This window comes from Bufo gargarizans, chromosome 3 (genome assembly GCF_014858855.1).
Source record: "Bufo gargarizans isolate SCDJY-AF-19 chromosome 3, ASM1485885v1, whole genome shotgun sequence".
Taxonomy (NCBI): domain Eukaryota; kingdom Metazoa; phylum Chordata; class Amphibia; order Anura; family Bufonidae; genus Bufo; species Bufo gargarizans.
The window spans coordinates 504,320,176-504,338,156 of record NC_058082.1 but is presented as its reverse complement, the minus strand read 5'-3'; the positions used below and the strand labels follow the sequence as shown (position 1 = coordinate 504,338,156).

The window sequence follows — 17,981 nt, the reverse complement described above, 5'->3', positions numbered from 1 at the left end:
CTACAACAGCAGAAGACCCCACCGGGTACCACTCATCTCCACTACAAATAGGAAAAAGAGGCTACAATTTGCACAAGCTCACCAAAATTGGACTGTTGAAGACTGGAAAAATGTTGCCTGGTCTGATGAGTCTCGATTTCTGTTGAGACATTCAAATGGTAGAGTCCGAATTTGGCGTAAACAGAATGAGAACATGCATCCATCATGCCTTGTTACCACTGTGCAGGCTGGTGGTGGTGGTGTAATGGTGTGGGGGATGTTTTCTGGGCACACTTTAGGCCCCTTAGTGCCAATTGACCATCGTTTGAATGCCATGGGCTACCTGAGCATTGTTTCTGACCATGTCCATCCCTTCATGACCACCATGTACCCATCCTCTGATGGCTACTTCCAGCAGGATAATGCACCACGTCACAAAGCTTGAATCATTTCAAATTGGTTTCTTGAACATGACAATGAGTTCACTGTACTAAAATGGCCCCCACAGTCACCAGATCTCAACCCAATAGAGCATCTTTGGGATGTGGTGGAACGGGAGCTTCGTGTCCTGGATGTGCATCCCTCAAATCTCCATCAACTGCAAGATGCTATCCTATCAATATGGGCCAACATTTCTAAAGAATGCTATCAGCACCTTGTTGAATCAATGCCACGTAGAATCAAGGCAGTTCTGAAGGCAAAAGGGGGTCCAACACCGTATTAGTATGGTGTTCCTAATAATTCTTTAGGTGAGTGTAGTACCGCTATATAAGTGTATACAAATAAAAGATGAGAGGTAAGCTATAGCACATCACTAGGATGTACCATAGTGTTCTGATTTTGGGGTCTGACTTCTTTTCAACTGCAGATCTAAAAACTCCTGGACTCCTCTTCTGCCATCTAAGATGGCCGCACTGCTTCTCAGACTATTTGGTGCATACAGTGCTTTTAGTAGCCCAAGATATACTTCCTGCTGCTCTAGGATTGGCCAACACTGCTGACGTAAGCAGTCCAAAGCAGGAAGTGCGTTTGATTACCGAATGCACAGTAGGCATCAGGTAGTGTGAGAAGCGGTCTAGCCATCTGGGATGACAAGAGAGAAGCCCGGTATTCAGTGGATCTGCCGCTGAAAAGGTCACAATATAAGTGCTCTGTTCGTTCCCAGTAAGGGGGCATTCACACGCCTCGGATCCTCAAAACACTGATACCATGTTCATGCCACATAGTGTGTACCCGCTGACTTCAATGGGTCCGTGGTCTGCATGTTGCAGTGAAATATAGGACATAGCCTATCTGTTGCAGAGGGGCCAGACGGAAGCACACTGAAGCCGACCACGAGCACACTGAAGCCAATGGGTCTGCACCATACTGCGCCGTTGTCACGGCTGATGATGGGGGAAACCCTCAGCCGTGTGATGCCAGATGCTGTAGTGGCTGCTCGGCCATGAGAACAGGATAGGGAGCAGGTCACCTCCTCACGCATCCCTAACCTGACCCTAACTCCTACCTGCATGGGCCGACCTTGATGGTAGGAGGACCCATGCGCAGGAACCTCGGAGCCCTGACTTACCCTCCGCAGGTCCCTGAGCTAGGAGCTGGGTAAGACGACCTATTCCTCCTAGGCACGGAGGAGCAGGAGTCTCAATGGCCAAGCTGTTGGGAAAAGGGGGACATAAACAGCCTTACAGGAATGACAGGCGAACGAGAAGTTCCACCAACCTGCCACAGCCTTGCTGACTGGATTCCTGAGCTAACAGGAATCCAGAACCGTAAGCTGCACCAAAACATAGAAAGGTCCCAACAGAATGTAACATACTACATAAACACACAGCAAGACTTAAACATAGCAACAATACTTTTCTCTATGACCACAGGGGTGGCTCTCACTGGCAGGTAAAATGCACAGGAGGCTGCTCCAGCCAAGCATGACTGAAGCAACCTACTGAGCCATGCCAAACACCCAGGCTATATAGGCCAAGAAGCCACACCCCACAGTCGGACACACCCAGTGACATCACACACACACTGGGAAGGGAGTTAACCCCTCCAGCACAGAGAAGGGAAACATCAAATAGGAAAAGTGTCCAACAGTAGCAACACACTGTGGTTGTTGCCACTGGCAACGACATGGGTGGCAACCGTGTCCTGGGAGATAGCCCGGAGGCCGGGACACTGCCACCACATGTACAGACAGCCAAACGTTGCCACGGGCAACCACAGTGCAGGAAGAGTGTCAGTGCACACCACACATACTACACAGAGTGCACACAGACATACAACACAGTGAACACAATACTCACACCTAACATAGAGGTTGCTAGGTGCAACCGCATGCACAGCAGGAAAGCTGCCACATACGTACGTTGTCAGCGGCAACCACAGGTGAGGCAAATACCACTGCCCTCACCTGTGATTGACAACAAAACAAAACCGCTGACAATCGCATGCGGTTGAGAGTCACGGTCATAGCCATGGCCGTGACAGCCGTGCACACGATCAGTATCTGTGTTTTGCAGATCTGCAGTTGGGCCACAAAACACTTACGGTCGTGTGAATGCACCCTTAATGCGTTTTTTTGTTTTTGTTTGTTTTTTATCGAACCGGAAGGTGACTTTAATGAAGGAGATTTATCAAAACTAGCAAAAAGAAAACATGAATCATTAGACCACAGCAACTAGTGTTGAGCAAAGTATTTGAAGCGGAACTTGGTTCGAAGTTTAGGAAAACTGCGATTTGCAAAGAATCAGAATTTCCTCTTGCTTCGTGGTAACAAATCATATTTTCAGCTGCACATGTTACAAAGCGAAACTAAGTGTAGAAGAGACAAGCCCGGGAACACAAGATCACCCATAATTTAGTGCAGTCTGCCAATCCACAGACAGCCACCCCTTGTGATGTTACAGCCCTATAAAAACCTCATTCTGGCGGTCTCCGCCATTGTCATGTGAGCTAAGCATAGTGAGAGATAGATGAACCTTAAAGCTTACAGTGTCAGATAACACAAATGACACTTACCTTACCAGTCCTCTGCCACTCTGGTGCCAAAGACTTGGATTCCCCGCTAGTATCTGTTCTTCTGGTTCCAGCTATGTTGAATTGACAAGACATGTGATCACTGCAGTTAATCCTTGGCTGTAGCAGTGACCCAAAGATACCACTGAGGTTAATGCTGTGCCTAGTGATTGGCTTAAAGGGCATCTGTCAGCAGATTTGTGCCTATGAAACTGGCTGACCTGTTGCATGTGCACTTGGCAGCTGAAGACATCTGTGTTGGTCCCATGTTCATAGGTGCCCGCATTGCTGAGAAAAATGATGTTTTAATATGTGCAAATGAGCCTCTAGGAGCAACGGGGGCGTCACCGTTACACCTAGAGGCTCAGCTCTCTCTCAGCAACTGCCGCCTCTTCTGCACTTTGATTGACAGAGCCTGGCAGTGTAAACGTGATTACGCCTACCTGGTCCTGTCAATCACTGGAGTAGGATGAACAAAGACCAGTGGGGAATCGGGTATGGTTGGGTGGCTGCAGGAGATCGGTAAATTGAGTATTTCTCCCTTTCCTACTTTACACCGTACAAAAATCATAGAACTAATAAAGGTGGAAGTTACAATTATTCCAATGGTTATCTATGGTGACTTATATCCGGTAGCTGTGCACGATGAGAGATTTAGTACATTCTATGGTTCCAGGAGGACTTTTGACTCTTGCCAGCTCAGGAGATGTCTGAACATTTGATTGAAGGAGATATTAGCCAAGCCACAGCTCATATTTAGAGTGACAGCTTGCTGATAGCATGGCAGAGGCAGGAAGAAGAGGAGATGGAGGAATATCTCTTGGGGTTGGATGTGCCCTTGAGTTCTGCCAGAGGTTGTTCTATGATTTACAGGACTAGCCTATTATTTATATTGAAAATAAGAAGATGGCTAACAGGTACATCACCCTGTAGGCCAATACTGGATTGGTGTTGTTGCTGCTGATTTGGATCCTATGTTGGAAATTTAGTTGAAGCAAGAAGAGCAATCGACCTGTCCTACTTTTGACAATCTTCCGGTTTGCAAAAGATGGTGTTTAAATTTAAGGATTCTTGTCAATTTGTCAAGTAGACATTTCTGGACTGAACAAACTTTAAATGAAGCTGCAACTTTGGAAATACTATTTTATAAACTCTCTATAAGTTTGCAAAGTGCTGAACAAGTGTTCTTGTTATACAGTGTTATGAAGTGACAAGTCTTCATTGCTTTCCCCCACCAGGCTCCATATTCCCTGAAATAGGAATTTCTCACAAGTTTTTATATTCACCTATATAATCATATCTAATCTTACTTTTCTTCCTCCTGTTTGGAGTACCCCTAGATAAGGACTATTCTTACATGTAATCCCTGTAGTATGTTTCTCTATGTCTGGTTAGTGGTCTCTTTTCACCAAATAAAAGTTTTTGGCATTAGAAGAACATGGCTGGTTTATTCAGAAACCGCACCACTGTTTGTCATGGGATATGTCAGTGCAACCAGGAAGGGAGGACACAGTAAACATATGGCCCTATAGTAACACCCAGCATGGGCCCTACTGAGAGCTCTGCCAAATGTAATATTGGGGAATTCAATGTTAGTAGATGGCCACATTAGGGACTTCCATCTTTTGATTAGAACAGACAGTGCCAACAAAGAGCATCTTTGGAGGACATCTTTGCTATGTCCATGTGTTAGAGGCAGAGCAGCTATTGATTACAAAGGGAATTATGTAATTTATGTGGTTTTTTTTTGTATTTTCCATGTGGTGCAGCTGCAGGGGAATGTAACACTTGCTGCTGGTTTCTTCCAGGTTTTAGAGCTGATCCCTGTAGAAGGACTCCCTAAATGGAATCTGTCATCATGCTCTTGGACCATTATCTGTAGTAATACATGAGTAGCAGCTTCTCCACTGTCGGGGTATATAGCTGTACTGAAATACATTGTCAGGACTTCTGGGCATGCACACAGGAGTCCTCTCTATAATGTCCGCACAGCACAACAGTCCAGTGTATTTCACCGCAGCTTTGAGTGCTGACAGCAGAGAAATGAGGGTCAGTAGCAAAATAAAAAATGATGATCTGGACTCCTTATCTGCAGTAGTGCTCATGTAGTAGTATTGACGATAATAGTCCAAGATCTTGGTGCCAGATTCCCTTTAATGTCCAATTACCATTTAACACTTTTCCACAGAAAAAGGTGATTGCTGTCTGATCACAGGAGGCCCAACCGATCACTAGAAGAGGGTTCCCATTTCTCCCCACTGCATGCTGTGTACTGAATGGAGCATATGTGCTGCTGCTCCATTCAAAGTCTTTTGGTCTATATTGATTGGAGCGGCAGGATGCATTTGTGACCACTACAGCTAAATCTAGATTATGGGACACCCCTTAAATGGGAGCAGTAGAAATGCAACTACAGATAGCAACTATGGCAGTGTCACTGGGAGAAGGGAGAAGCAGTTCAGTACTGGGCTCTCCTCCATCATGCGTCCCACAGCTTTTGACTGCCATACTTACATAATAGGGACCTCCTGGCACCTAATCACATAACATGGATTGTACCCAGAAAAACTGATATCCAGGCTTTTGTATACCTGCAAATTCTACGTGCCCCTTTTTTTATAGGCCTCTCTCTTTTTCATAATATGCTCCACCCCTAGTATACACATTGGGGAGCAGGGGCTGAGTCTGATGACGCAACATCCTGGTACCACATACGGTTATAGTTCAAGGATCACCTGGTTCATTTGACAGCTCTTCCGGGAGTCCAGGTGGTCTTCTCTATTTCCAGGAGCCTCCGTCCAGTACATTCTGGGAAAGTTCTCAAGTATGGGTTTTTGTAACACTACACATAAATCGCTCTGTATAAATATCACACTTTTATCAATTACAACAAATATTATTATTTTATGAAATTTGCAATGAACGGACAGAAGTTAGAAAGTAGAATATGTCCTAACTTGTAACAGATGACACATGCCACAATCTGGGCCGTCCATCTGGCTGTACATTGTGGTCTGTGGTCCAGATCACTTGATTTAAGTTTGGTCTGCAGTGATAATTGATTATCTATTTATTCCTAAATATATACTGTATATATTTTATACCGGTGTGTGTGTGTGTATATGTATGTATGTATGTATATATATATATATATATATATATATATATATATATATATATAGAGAGAGAGAGAGAGAGAGAGAGAGAGAGAATAGCAATATAAACTACTAGTAGTATTTCTACATTGTAGATCATGTAAGATGTGAGAATATACAGTACATACATGTTTTTTTGTGTGTACTCAGCTGGGAGAACTACAACAAGTGAAGAGCTGGAAGACATGTTGGAAAGTGGAAACCCAGCCATCTTCTCATCAGGGGTATGTTTCCTCGTCATTTGATTAAAACTACAAATGGAGCTTACAAAGTTATGGTTTGGAGTTCTTTGGGCCCACCAGTGGAAATGGTTCTGAGGGTCCACCTTTCCGCTATACACAACATCCATGTGCGTTTCCACTTTTAGTTGTGTAGTAAACTTTTAATTTTTTTTAATTTTACATAGGTCTTATATTATCATCGAGGTCTAATAGGTTATTAATACTACCTATGTGGCTCTGCATTAGTAGGGGCCTAATATTGTTTGAAAACCAGGTCCTACTTGAGGGTGCGCTAGTATCCTTGTGGGCTAGTCCTAACGGTTAAGAGCATAAGTTACACCATTTGTGGATTAATTGATGGCTGCAATTCACAGAAGCAGAAGGTGATAGCACTCCACTTACATTTTCAGCCCTACCTTCACCCCTGGAACAGGCTATGACAGGCAGCATGGAGACCACAAACCTTCTACAGACAGAAGCCATTCCAAAACACCCCTAAAGCCTCAGTAGTTCACGTGACAGTTTCAACGGGCCCTTAGACCTAGCCAGCACCTCAGCTTTCCAGTGCTGGCTAGAATTACAGGTTTTTTTTCTCGGGAACACCACAATTCATTTTGAAAAAACATCCTCATCCTCTTGTTGCAAGCCTTCAACCATTTGTGTGTCCATGCCCGTTTCTAAACCCCAACTGTGTGATTCAGGTAAGATAATAGATTTCCAATCTTGTTCTTTGCAGATCATCATGGACTCTAACATTACTAAGCAAGCCCTGAATGAGATTGAGACTCGGCACAGCGAAATCATCAAACTGGAGAACAGCATTCGGGAGCTGCATGACATGTTCATGGACATGGCAATGCTTGTAGAGAGCCAGGTGTGTAATATTTCATGCCCAATTTTAATCCGTATCATGGTCAAGAGGGACAGATCATGGATGGACACTTTAAAGTGTGCTGAAGTAATAACCCTCCCCATATTTTTTTCTTTACCCTAATATGATATAGGATTGATAATACATTATTGTGCGTTTATATACATGAAATGGAGGTGCTCTGGTCAACAATTTGCACTTGGGCATTGGGTTTCTCACCCTCCTCCTGTCTTTACTTCCCATGCTGCATGTGGGATAAGTGCTCAGCTGGTAGGTGCAAACTTTTGATGTGTTCCTTGGTGTTTGTTTTGTGACTATGTGGCTCTCAACATCCTACATCTGTGATTAGTGTATAGTATATTGTCTGCATGCTTTCTACTCAATACACAATATAGAAAGAGGCTTCACCACCATAACGCCTGGATTTACATTATTAGCTATTAAAGCGGCATTCTTTCCATGGCGCTGTACATATGAAAAGTGATGCACACATATCATATAAAACGATTGCAATAACCATGAACCAGACGAGTTATAAACTGGTACAGAAGGAAAGAGGGCCCTGCCCGCGAGGGCTTACAATCTACAAGGGATGGAGAAAGGACACAGTAGGCGAGGACATTGAATTAAAACCTGACCGTAGAACCAAATTCTAGATTTTTCATTCCCCTAGTTGTATTATTATGTACAGATTTTATTTAAAAAATGGCTCCTTCCGCCACATACAGTATACTCAGATGTATGTGGTTTTGTGTAACACAATACCCCTAACCTTTAATATGACCACTGTCTCGTATTCAAGAATCTATTGGCCAATGGTCAAGGATAGTTTGTCTACCCTATGCACTCTAATAGAGCTCTGTAGTAGCATACAAGGTTATGAGGTTTCCATGAGAGTCTAGTCCCAATAATCTTGGGGGCTGTTCACACGGCGGATTTTGATGCTGTCAATAAACCTCAGCAGAAACAGCTGTTAATTTTACAGGCTGCTTGCGGTTTAGCGCCATTGAATGGGCCTAAGCTGCAAGCAGACAGCCACCGTGACTTCAAGCCACACATCACGGCAAGAAGGGACACATCCTTTCTTGTCTCAATCCTTGCTTTAAGCCAATCTGCCGTGCTGCCTCCCATTGAAAACATTGGCAGGCAGACCACACGGCCACCAGTGGAATTTTAGTGTGGCATCCTATATGAACAGCCCCTTAAAGAGACTCTGTCACCAGGTTTGCCATATGTTGCCCTATATGAGCTGCACTGTTTTAATCTAGGGTCATCTCAATAATGTGCTGACCCCCCCCCCTCGACCCGCCCGATTGACAGCTTTCTCCTAACCTGTCAATTATCGACGGGGAGCCCACTACTCATAAATACAAGAACTCCAGGCTCACACAGTGCTCGACTCTTGCAGCACCTGATAAACTGTGATTTAAGGTAAATTGCATCTTATTTTTTTATAAGTGAACCATTTCTGAAATCAGGGTGTCATACTGTAGGGCAGCTGTCACGGATAAGGAAGGTAGAGAGGAAGTGCACCCCCTAAACTACCACCCTCAACCCTGTCCCTGCCTACTTGCGCCACCCACCCTAGGTGATGGGGCGCAACTGGGCGACGGTCCCTGACCTTCCTAAGTGTAGAGCAGAGCGAACAGAGAAAGAGAGGAACAGATAGCCAAGGCAGAAGGCGGTACACAAGACTAAGGCAAACGGATAGACAGGGAGGTAGATAAGACAACAGTACCCAGTGATGGGAAAGGCAATGGCGGGTCAACTAGCCGAGGTCGGTCCAGGAGGTCATGTCAATACAAGGGATGAGGCAGGAGACGAAATCCGAGAACGAGCCGAGGTCAAATCTGAGAGATAGCGTAGGTACCAAGGGAGCGGGCAAAGCGAGGTCAGGAAACAAACAAGGTCAATACCAGAGGTCAAGTAGGAAGCAATAATAATAGTACACACAGCTCTAGAGACGAAAATCACAGGCAACCTGTAGCCAGCAGGCCCCCTGTATTTATAGTGGGGAGTGAGGGTCATGTGACGTGGCCAGCGTCACATGACCGACAGACAGACAAGTCGAGCACCGAGTGATCAGCTCGGCGCTCAAGGCAGACCTAGGAGCAGGGAGCCTCCCAGCTAGCAAAGCCGCCCTGGGAACGAGGCCAAACACAGATCCTCACTCCCGAAGCTAAGCAGCATGTCTGCGGCTGATGGGAGACCGAGTGCACCTTCGGCGCCCCATTACAGTACCCCCCTTTTATGAGGGGCAACCGGACCCAAGCATTGTGGAGGAGATTTCTCTGGGTGTTCCCGGTGAAACGTAGCAATTAAGCTGGAAGCATGCATCCTGGACACAGGTACCCAGGACCTCTCCTTGGGTCCAAAACCTTTCCAGTGGACCAGGTATTGAAAGGAGTTTCTAACCTTTCTAATATCCATGATTCTAGAGATGACAAATTCTTCCTGACCTTCAACCTCCACAGGTGGGGGAGGTTTTTTTTAGAAGGAACCACTGGCGACACATATTTCTTGAGTAAAACACATCATGTATACGAAGGTAGTCGGGTAGTTTTACTCTAAAAGACACCGGGTTAATAACCTTAATAATTTTATATGGTCCTATGAAACGCGGAGAGAATTTTCAAGAACAATGTTTCAAATAAAGATTCTTAGTCGACAACCATACTTTATCGCTGAGTATGAAATTTACTCCCTTGGAACTTTTCTTATTGGCATGCCTGCGCTGAAACTCCTGGGCCTTTTTCAGGTTCGCTTGAACCTGCGCCCAGACTGTGCAGTCTAGCGTGAAAGCATCTGCCTGTGGGTTGAGTGAGAACGCAGAGGAATTAGAGCTAAAACGAGGATGAAACCCACTATTACAAAAAAAAGGAGATACTCCCGTGGACGAATTAACCCGATTGTTGATGGCAAACTCTGCCAACGGGAGATATCTCACCCATAAAAGCTGATTGTGCGATACATAACACCTCAGGAAAAGTTTCACTGCCTGATTTAACCGTTCCGTTTGCCCATTAGTCTCTGGATGGAAAGCAGACAAAAAGGATAAAGAGATGTCGCATCTTTGACAAAAAGCTCTCCAGAATCCGGAAACAAACTGAACGCTCCTATCAGAGACGATATTTTCAGGGACACCATGCAGGCATACCACATGTTCAATAAACAAGTTTGCTAAGGTTTTCGCATCAGGGAGCTTACTTAAAGGAACAAAATGCACCATCTTGCTAAAAACGGTCAACCACTACCCAAACCACTGACTTCCCCTCGGAGGGGGGCAGGTCAGAAATAATATCCATGGAAATGTGTGACCATGGTTTGCAGGGAATGGTAGTGGGTGTAGTTCACCAGCGGGATGTGTTCTCGGGGTCTTAGATATGGCACATCCCTCACAAGCCAAAACATAAGATCGTACATCCTTAGACAAAGTAGGCCACCAGAAGGACCTCAGCAGCAATTCTTTAGTGGCAGCGATGCCTGGATGACCACACAGAACAGAGTCATGACACTCACCCATAAGACGAAAACGAAAATGCTCGGGAACAAACAACTTATCTGAAGGAGTTTGTGGAGGAGCAAGTTGCTGAGCTCGTTGAATTTCAGAGGAAAGATCCGAGGATATCGCTGCCACAAAGATGCTTGCCGGTAAGATGGGTTCAGGAGGAGCGTCAGGAGGTTGGATGGCATTAAAACTCCGGGACAAGGCATCTGCTTTAATATTTTTACTTCCTGGCCTGAAAGTAACAGAGAAGTTAAAACAAGTAAAAAAAAAAATCGAGCCCACCTAGCCTGCCTAGGATTAAGGCGTTTAGCCGCCTCAAAAAACATTAAATTCTTATGATCAGTGAGGACCGTAATACAGTGTTTAGCCACTTCTAAAAAATGCCTCCATTCTTAAAATGCCCATTTTATGGCCAGTAACTCGCGATTTCCAATGTCATAATTTCTCTCCGAAGGAGAGAACTTGCGAGAGAAGAAGGCACACGGTCTTAAATTTGTGAAGTTGGAAGACCCCTGGGAAAGAATGGCCCCCACACCATCCTTAGAGGCATCCACAAAAGGTTCCTCAGGATTAGGCTGAACCAAGACTGGGGCCACTTGAAAACAATTTTTTAAAGTCTCATAGGCCTGACAGGCCTCCAATGACCAGTTGACAAGATCAGACCCTTTCTTAGTTAAATCAGTAAGGGGCTTAGCGATAACAGAAAAACTATTTATGAATTTACGATAAAAGTTGGCGAATCCTAAAAAGCATTGAAGTGCCTTTAAGGAGGATGGTCTTACCCAGTCTTGGATAGCCTGACCCTTACTGGGATCCATTTTAAATGAATGTGGAGTACGAATGTACCCAAGATAGGGAATCTCTTCAACTCCAAACACACATTTCTCCAATTTAACGGACAGATGATTCTCCCTGAGGATTCTAAGAACAGATCTGATGGGAGATACATGGGTATTCCATTCAGGTGAAAAGACAAGAATATCATCAAGATAAACAATCATAACTTTGCCGATATGTTCTCTAAAAATGACGTTCGTAAAGTTCTGAAACACAGCTGGTGCATTACATAGACCCAATGGCATAACAAGATACTCAAAGTGTCCCTCTGGGGTATTAAAGGCCGTTTTCCATTCATCACCTTCCTTAATACGGATTAAGTTATAAGCCCCCCTCAAATCGAGTTTAGAAAACCAAGAAGCACCCAAGATCTGGTTAAATAAATCCGGAATCAATGGGATGGAATATTGATTCCTAATAGTAATTTTATTCAAGTTTCTATAATCAATACAGGGTCTGAGACCACCGTCCTTCTTAACAAAAAAGAACCCAGCTCCCAAGGGCGAGGTGGAGGGCCTAATATGTCCCTTCTTAAGACTCTCCTGGATGTAGTCTCTCATGGCAGTGGTTTCAGGACCAGAGAGATTGTAAATGCGTCCCTTAGGAAACTTGGACTCGGGAACTAACTCAATAACACAGTCATAAGGCCTATGGGGAGGGAGAGTGTCGGTCTTAGCAGTGGAAAAAACATCATGACAATCAGCAATAAAGTGAGGAAGGGTATCAAAAGAAACTCCAGCTTGAACTACAGTTAAGCAAGAACTACAGTTGGAACCCCATCTCTCTAACTCGCCCGAACTCCAGTTTATGACCGGATTATGTTGCTGAAGCCAGGGCATGCCAAGAACTACTTGTACCGGAAGATTCTCTAAAATGAAAAAATAACATTTCTCAGAGTGGCAGACCCCTACAGACAGGGTAATCTCGGGAGTACGAAGTTTTATCGTGCCCCCCAGGAGGGGAGTAGAGTCGATAGCAACCACCTGGATCGGGGTGGACAATTTTAGTATTGGGATCCCTACCCGTTCAACAAATTTGAGATCAACAAAACTAAATGCTGACCCAGAATCCACAAGAGCACTTCCTGACCCCTTTAAGACCCCCAAGGAAATTGAGACAGGCAGCAATAGTTTGCTTCTTACAACCTCTGGGAATACCTTGTCCTTGGATCCCTCTGACTTGGCCAATCTTCCGGAAGGAGGAGCTTTGGGACATTGACGAACCCAGTGGTCGGAATCGCCACAATAAAAACAAGAGCCGCAACGACGGCATAGTTCTCTTCTCTCTCGTCATCCCAAGCTGCATGGGCTCATCCAACTAAGCCTCCATCTTGGGTTCGGTAGGAGAAGTCTCAGGTTTGAGAAGGGGATGAGGAGAAAACAAATGCTCCCGCTCTCTCTCTCTCTAATCCGTCTGTCTAATCTGATGGCTAAGGTTATGGTCTCCTCTAAAGAGTCAGGACTGGGGTAGCAGACCAGCATATCCTTCAACCTCTCTGTCAATGCTGCTCTAAATTGGCATTTGAGAGCAGGTTCGTTACAGCCCGAGGGAACGCACCACTTGCGAAACTGGGTGCAATAATCTTCAATGTGCCGCTCTCCCTGGGTAAGGGCCTTTAGATTAGATTCAGCCACAGATGCCCGGTCAGGCTCATCGTAAAGGACCCCTAGTGCCTGGAAAAAGAGGTAGACAGAATTGAGACAAGGGGAGTCAGACGGAAAAGAAAAGGCCCACTCCTGGGGGTCCCCTTGAAGCAAAGAGATGATTATCCCAACCCTTTGTGGCTCAGGGCCCGAGGAGTGAGGTCGTAGTTGGAAATAAAGTCTGCATAAATATGCGGTTCTACCTGAATGGTGGCGGGAGCGAGAATGGGGGGTCTCGGCAGTCTCCTGTACCTGTAACCTCTCCCCTAATTCTTGCACAATTTGGGCAAGACCCTGTACATGCTCGGTGAGACTCTGTAGAGGCCTGTGATTCTGTCACGGGTAAGGAAGGTAGAGAGGAAGTGCACCCCCTAAACTACCACCCTCAACCCTGTCCCTGCCTACTTGCGCCACCCACCCTAGGTGACGTGGCGCAACTGGGCGACAGTCCCTGACCTTCCTAAGTGTAGAGCAGAGCGAACAGAGAAAGAGAGGAACAGACAGCCAAGGCAGAAGGCGGTACACAAGACTAAGGCAAACAGAGAGACAGGGAGGTAGATAAGACAACAGTACCCAGTGATGGGAAAGGCAATGGCGGGTCAACTAGCCGAGGTCGGTCCGGGAGGTCACGTCAATACAAGGGATGAGGCAGGAGACAAAATCCGAGAACGAGCTGAGGTCAATTCCAAGAGATAGCGTAGGTACCAAGCTGTAGCCAGCAGGCCGACCTGTATTTATAGTGGGGAGTGAGGGTCATGTGACGTGGCTAGCGTCACATGACCGACAAACAGACAAGTCGAGCACCGAGTGATCAGCTCGGCGCTCAAGGCAGACCTAGGAGCAGGGAGCCTCCCAGCTAGCAAAGCCGCCCTGGGAACGAGGCCAAACACAGATCCACGCTCCCGAAGCTAAGCAGCAGGTCTGCGGCTGATGGGAGACCGAGTGCGCCTTTGGTGCCCCGTTACAGCAGCATGAACTTGGTGGCAGACACCCTTTAAAATAGTATACTACATGTTAAGATTTAGTTGAGAAAATCATGAAAAAATGTCTCATGGTTTAGAGAATCTGTCACACAAAAGATGTTATGGGTTTTGTACATGAGCCACAAAATTGGAAATGCATATAGCACCATAATGTGCACAATTTTGAAATATTGAACCACTACATGTTTCACCATTGACATGAGCCCCACTGGCTTCACTATATGGGGTTTTAAGACAAGGTATAGTGTCAGACCAAAATACATTCCAATATAAAGTCTATAGTAGGGAATTGTTGACTCAGTAACATACAGCTAAAGGTTGACCTTTAACATCATGCACATGGTCCTATCCAGGATCAGTAGTATATGTATCTCAGATACGGTGTCCATAGTCTAAGCCCATATCGTACAGAATGCATCTTGTGAGTGAAGCCCTTTCATTCTTTCCAAGTCTGGCTGCTTATCTGGTCTGCACGTTCCAACTTTTTGTCTTTTGCCATAATTTTTATTATACTGGCTCATAAAACTGACTCATGTTATTGCCTCAATATAGGTTAAAGCTGATCGGAGCAAGTGGGGCTGAAAGCCAACCACAGAAGAACAGGTAACATGCAAGTGATGAAGATTTAACAGCAACGTATTAAGTAACTCTTTTTCTGGTCCTCTTCTATTATCCCTTGCTCACTCTTCCTATATCACTTTCCACTTTCTCTATCTTCTACTGCGGTCTTCTGCTATTTCTATTGTCCTTAACTTGTCTCCTGTGTTCTCTGAACTTTATCACGTCTTTTCTGCATTGTGCCTTCATATTCATCTCTTTTGGTCATTCGAATGTTTCTGTGACCTTTGATTTGTCTCTGCTTCTATTTTCTCAATGCTCGTTCCTTGCCCTCTGCTCTGTGAACCTTGTCTTCGATATAAATTTCATTCTCATACTAACTGATAATGCATGCTTCCTCTCTGCCATGAACATGGCTATGGCCACTTGCATGTGTCTGATCTCGTATGTCGCTTTTATGTATTTCTCCAACTTCTCTGTGTTACTTTCTCTCTCTCTCTTGATGTCTTCCGAACTTCTCTGGCTCCTTCTTTTTGGCCTCTTCTATCTCTCCTTTTCCCTGCCCCCTTCTTTCTACACACCATCAGGGAGAGATGATCGATCGCATTGAATATAACGTGGAGCATTCAGTGGATTATGTGGAAAGAGCTGTGTCTGACACCAAAAAAGCTGTCAAGTACCAGAGTAAAGCCAGAAGGGTAAGTATCTAGTAACATTCTTGGCTTCAGTCATAGCTAAGCCTTTCTTCACCCTGGGCAGAGATTTAGTTTTGCTTTCCAAGGCCTGCATCTAACTACCCTGGAAGAACACAGTGACTTTTTGGCACCTCTCCTTGGCACCCAACACCTGGTGCATATGCTCCACCAGCTCCCCACTATCTATATTCTTAGCTGATATGGGAGTTGTAGTCAACTACAGGATGTCAGCAAGGTCATTACTGAGACCTGAGGTCTTCAGTATTTTACCTAGCTGATCCATGAATGTGACAGGTTTTGCCGCTGTTGTCTACGGCTTTAGCTTCTGCAGAGATAATAGTATTATGTCACCTCATCCAAGATCAACTTGACAGCAGCTTAATAATATTCGATCTTTCTGTGTGGCTCTGTTCACATCGGTCAGAGAGTCCATCATATTTGACAAGAAAAGTAGTGCTGCATGCAGGACTGATTATTTACATCAAAGTCGGTGGGGTCCATTAGGCCCCTTTGTATCCACCATCTGATGGATCCGGCAGCGCTATGTATCTTCCCTTATGAACAACTGTAAACATAGCCTTCTATCTGTGTAATGTAGAACCTAGGGAACACAGATCTTCTTAATCTGCTGCTAATGTTTAATGCAATTCATCCACGTGACTGGAAAATTATACCACAATTAGACCATATCCAGATAGCCACATGTAAGTGTCCATATTGTGGTCGCAAGACCTAGAAAACTGAACTTAAGATAATCTTAGAACCATAGAGGAGATACAGTTAGTTACAGTAATGCATGAGTTAGAACAGTGGTGCCCACCCTTCTTGAGCCTGGATACCAAAAAAAAAAAATGATGTTGCATATTTTTAACAATTTTTGGTAACTCGTTTGGTCCCTGGCTTCCATAGCACAATACTAATGTGTGTATGGTAATTGACTGGTGTAAGAAAATCATTAGCATGTCTCATTTTATGAAGGATGACTCAGTGTGCTACAACAGGTTGAGGAACATTTGCTGACTGCTTGTATCTTGTCTCTTGTAGAAGAAGATCATGATCATTATCTGCTGTGTGGTGCTTGGGATTGTTATTGCTTCAACGTTCGGAGGAATATTCGGATAGAGAACAGAACAGCAGCCACAAATTGCATGTTCTGGACATGGCAGGAAATATGCGGTAATCAGTGCAAGCCGCACCTGAAGGTGGGGGACTAACAGCGAAAACACGCTTCCCAAGAGGAGAGCCCCTCTGCATGACTACCCTGTGTGTAACCCAGCGCACGTACCCAGGGAGAGACTGTTTGCTGCGGGAGGGGGAGGAAGGGTTTTTAAAAAGCCAGACCATTGACTTGGAATTGGATGCAAAGCAACGCCCGTGCTTCTTACCTCCAAGAAGAGAATTCTCCAGCAGTGATGAATCCAGCTTGGTGCTTTTAGGGATCAATATAGGGTTAGATTTCTTGTGCTGCCTTTATATTTTGTCCCCATGCCCACCAGATGCCTTTTGGATTTGGAGAAGGATCTACCACAGCCAACTAGACACCAGTGTTGGGCCAAAGTGCCAAGCATAGCCAATTTATTTCCACTACATTCCTCCCCCCTCTGAACAAAAAATTACTTGGGACAGCGCGCTGGGACAGACCACGTTGGCCTCCCCTTTGCATGACAGGGGTTCAGTGTTGGGTTAAACATTTTAAGGTTGGAATATGCTTTGTGTGATCCTCGCCCTTAATCAACACCTCTCCAGGAGAGGGGCACATTCCCATTTTTTGTATCATGTGCATACATTTCCTTTTTGTAATTGTGTGAGCAAGGTGTCCACTTGTGTGTGTATATGTCTCTCTAAACCACATATGCAGACGAATCAATGTGTGAGGAGACTCCTGTGTACTGGAAGCTGTGCACATGTCACAGTGGGGCACGGCGGAGCCATCAGGGTTGATGATGGTAAACCAAGCCCTAACGTGCCTTACGGCTTGCACCATTCGGGAGTTAACCCCTTTTAGAGCTGGGAAAATCTCTCTACTTTCCCAACTCCAAAAGGATTAATCACCAGCATGTTTTGTGAGGAGAGTTTTTATATTTGGTGTTATATCTTCCTGGTGTATTTTGTCTGCAGCCCTTCTGTGGCATTTAATAAATGACGTGACTTTGGGAACATTCAGCGTATCTTATTATTTTTCAATGATTTTCCACGCAGAGAGCCAGCAAAAAGGTAGGACGGCTTTAAGGCAACATGGGGAAGATTTCTGAAAACTCAAAAGGGTAAAAAAAAAAAACGATGCACCAATCACGGTGCAGATTACAACTTTCAAGAGCGCTTTGAGAAATTAAAGCTGTGCTGTGATTGGTTGCTTTTCTTTCTTTCGCTCCATTTATTTCTGCGGGCGTTCCTGAGATATGGCCCACCGAACGGATGGCTAACCTCCGACTCTCCAGCTGTGGTGAAATTACAACTCCCAGCAGGCTCCATTTATTTCTATGGAGTTCAGAGAACAGCCAAACAAGTGTACATCTTGG

General features: G+C 45.0%; 1 protein-coding gene across 2 annotated transcripts in view; it reads left to right on the top strand.

The window, feature by feature from the left end:
• STX1A (syntaxin 1A) overlaps positions 1-17,619 on the top strand; it is a 196,617-nt gene extending 178,998 nt beyond the window's left edge. The window contains exons 7-11 of one of the 2 annotated variants that reach the window (XM_044283912.1): positions 6,297-6,370; positions 7,104-7,241; positions 14,762-14,812; positions 15,355-15,465; positions 16,507-17,619. In XM_044283912.1, coding sequence (XP_044139847.1) covers positions 6,297-6,370; positions 7,104-7,241; positions 14,762-14,791 — 242 coding nt within the window. In that variant the 3' untranslated portion in view covers positions 14,792-14,812; positions 15,355-15,465; positions 16,507-17,619. Of the gene's footprint in view, positions 1-6,296; positions 6,371-7,103; positions 7,242-14,761; positions 15,466-16,506 lie in introns of both variants that reach the window. The other variant, XM_044283911.1, reaches the window with a different exon arrangement.
• Positions 17,620-17,981: the final 362 nt, after the last annotated feature.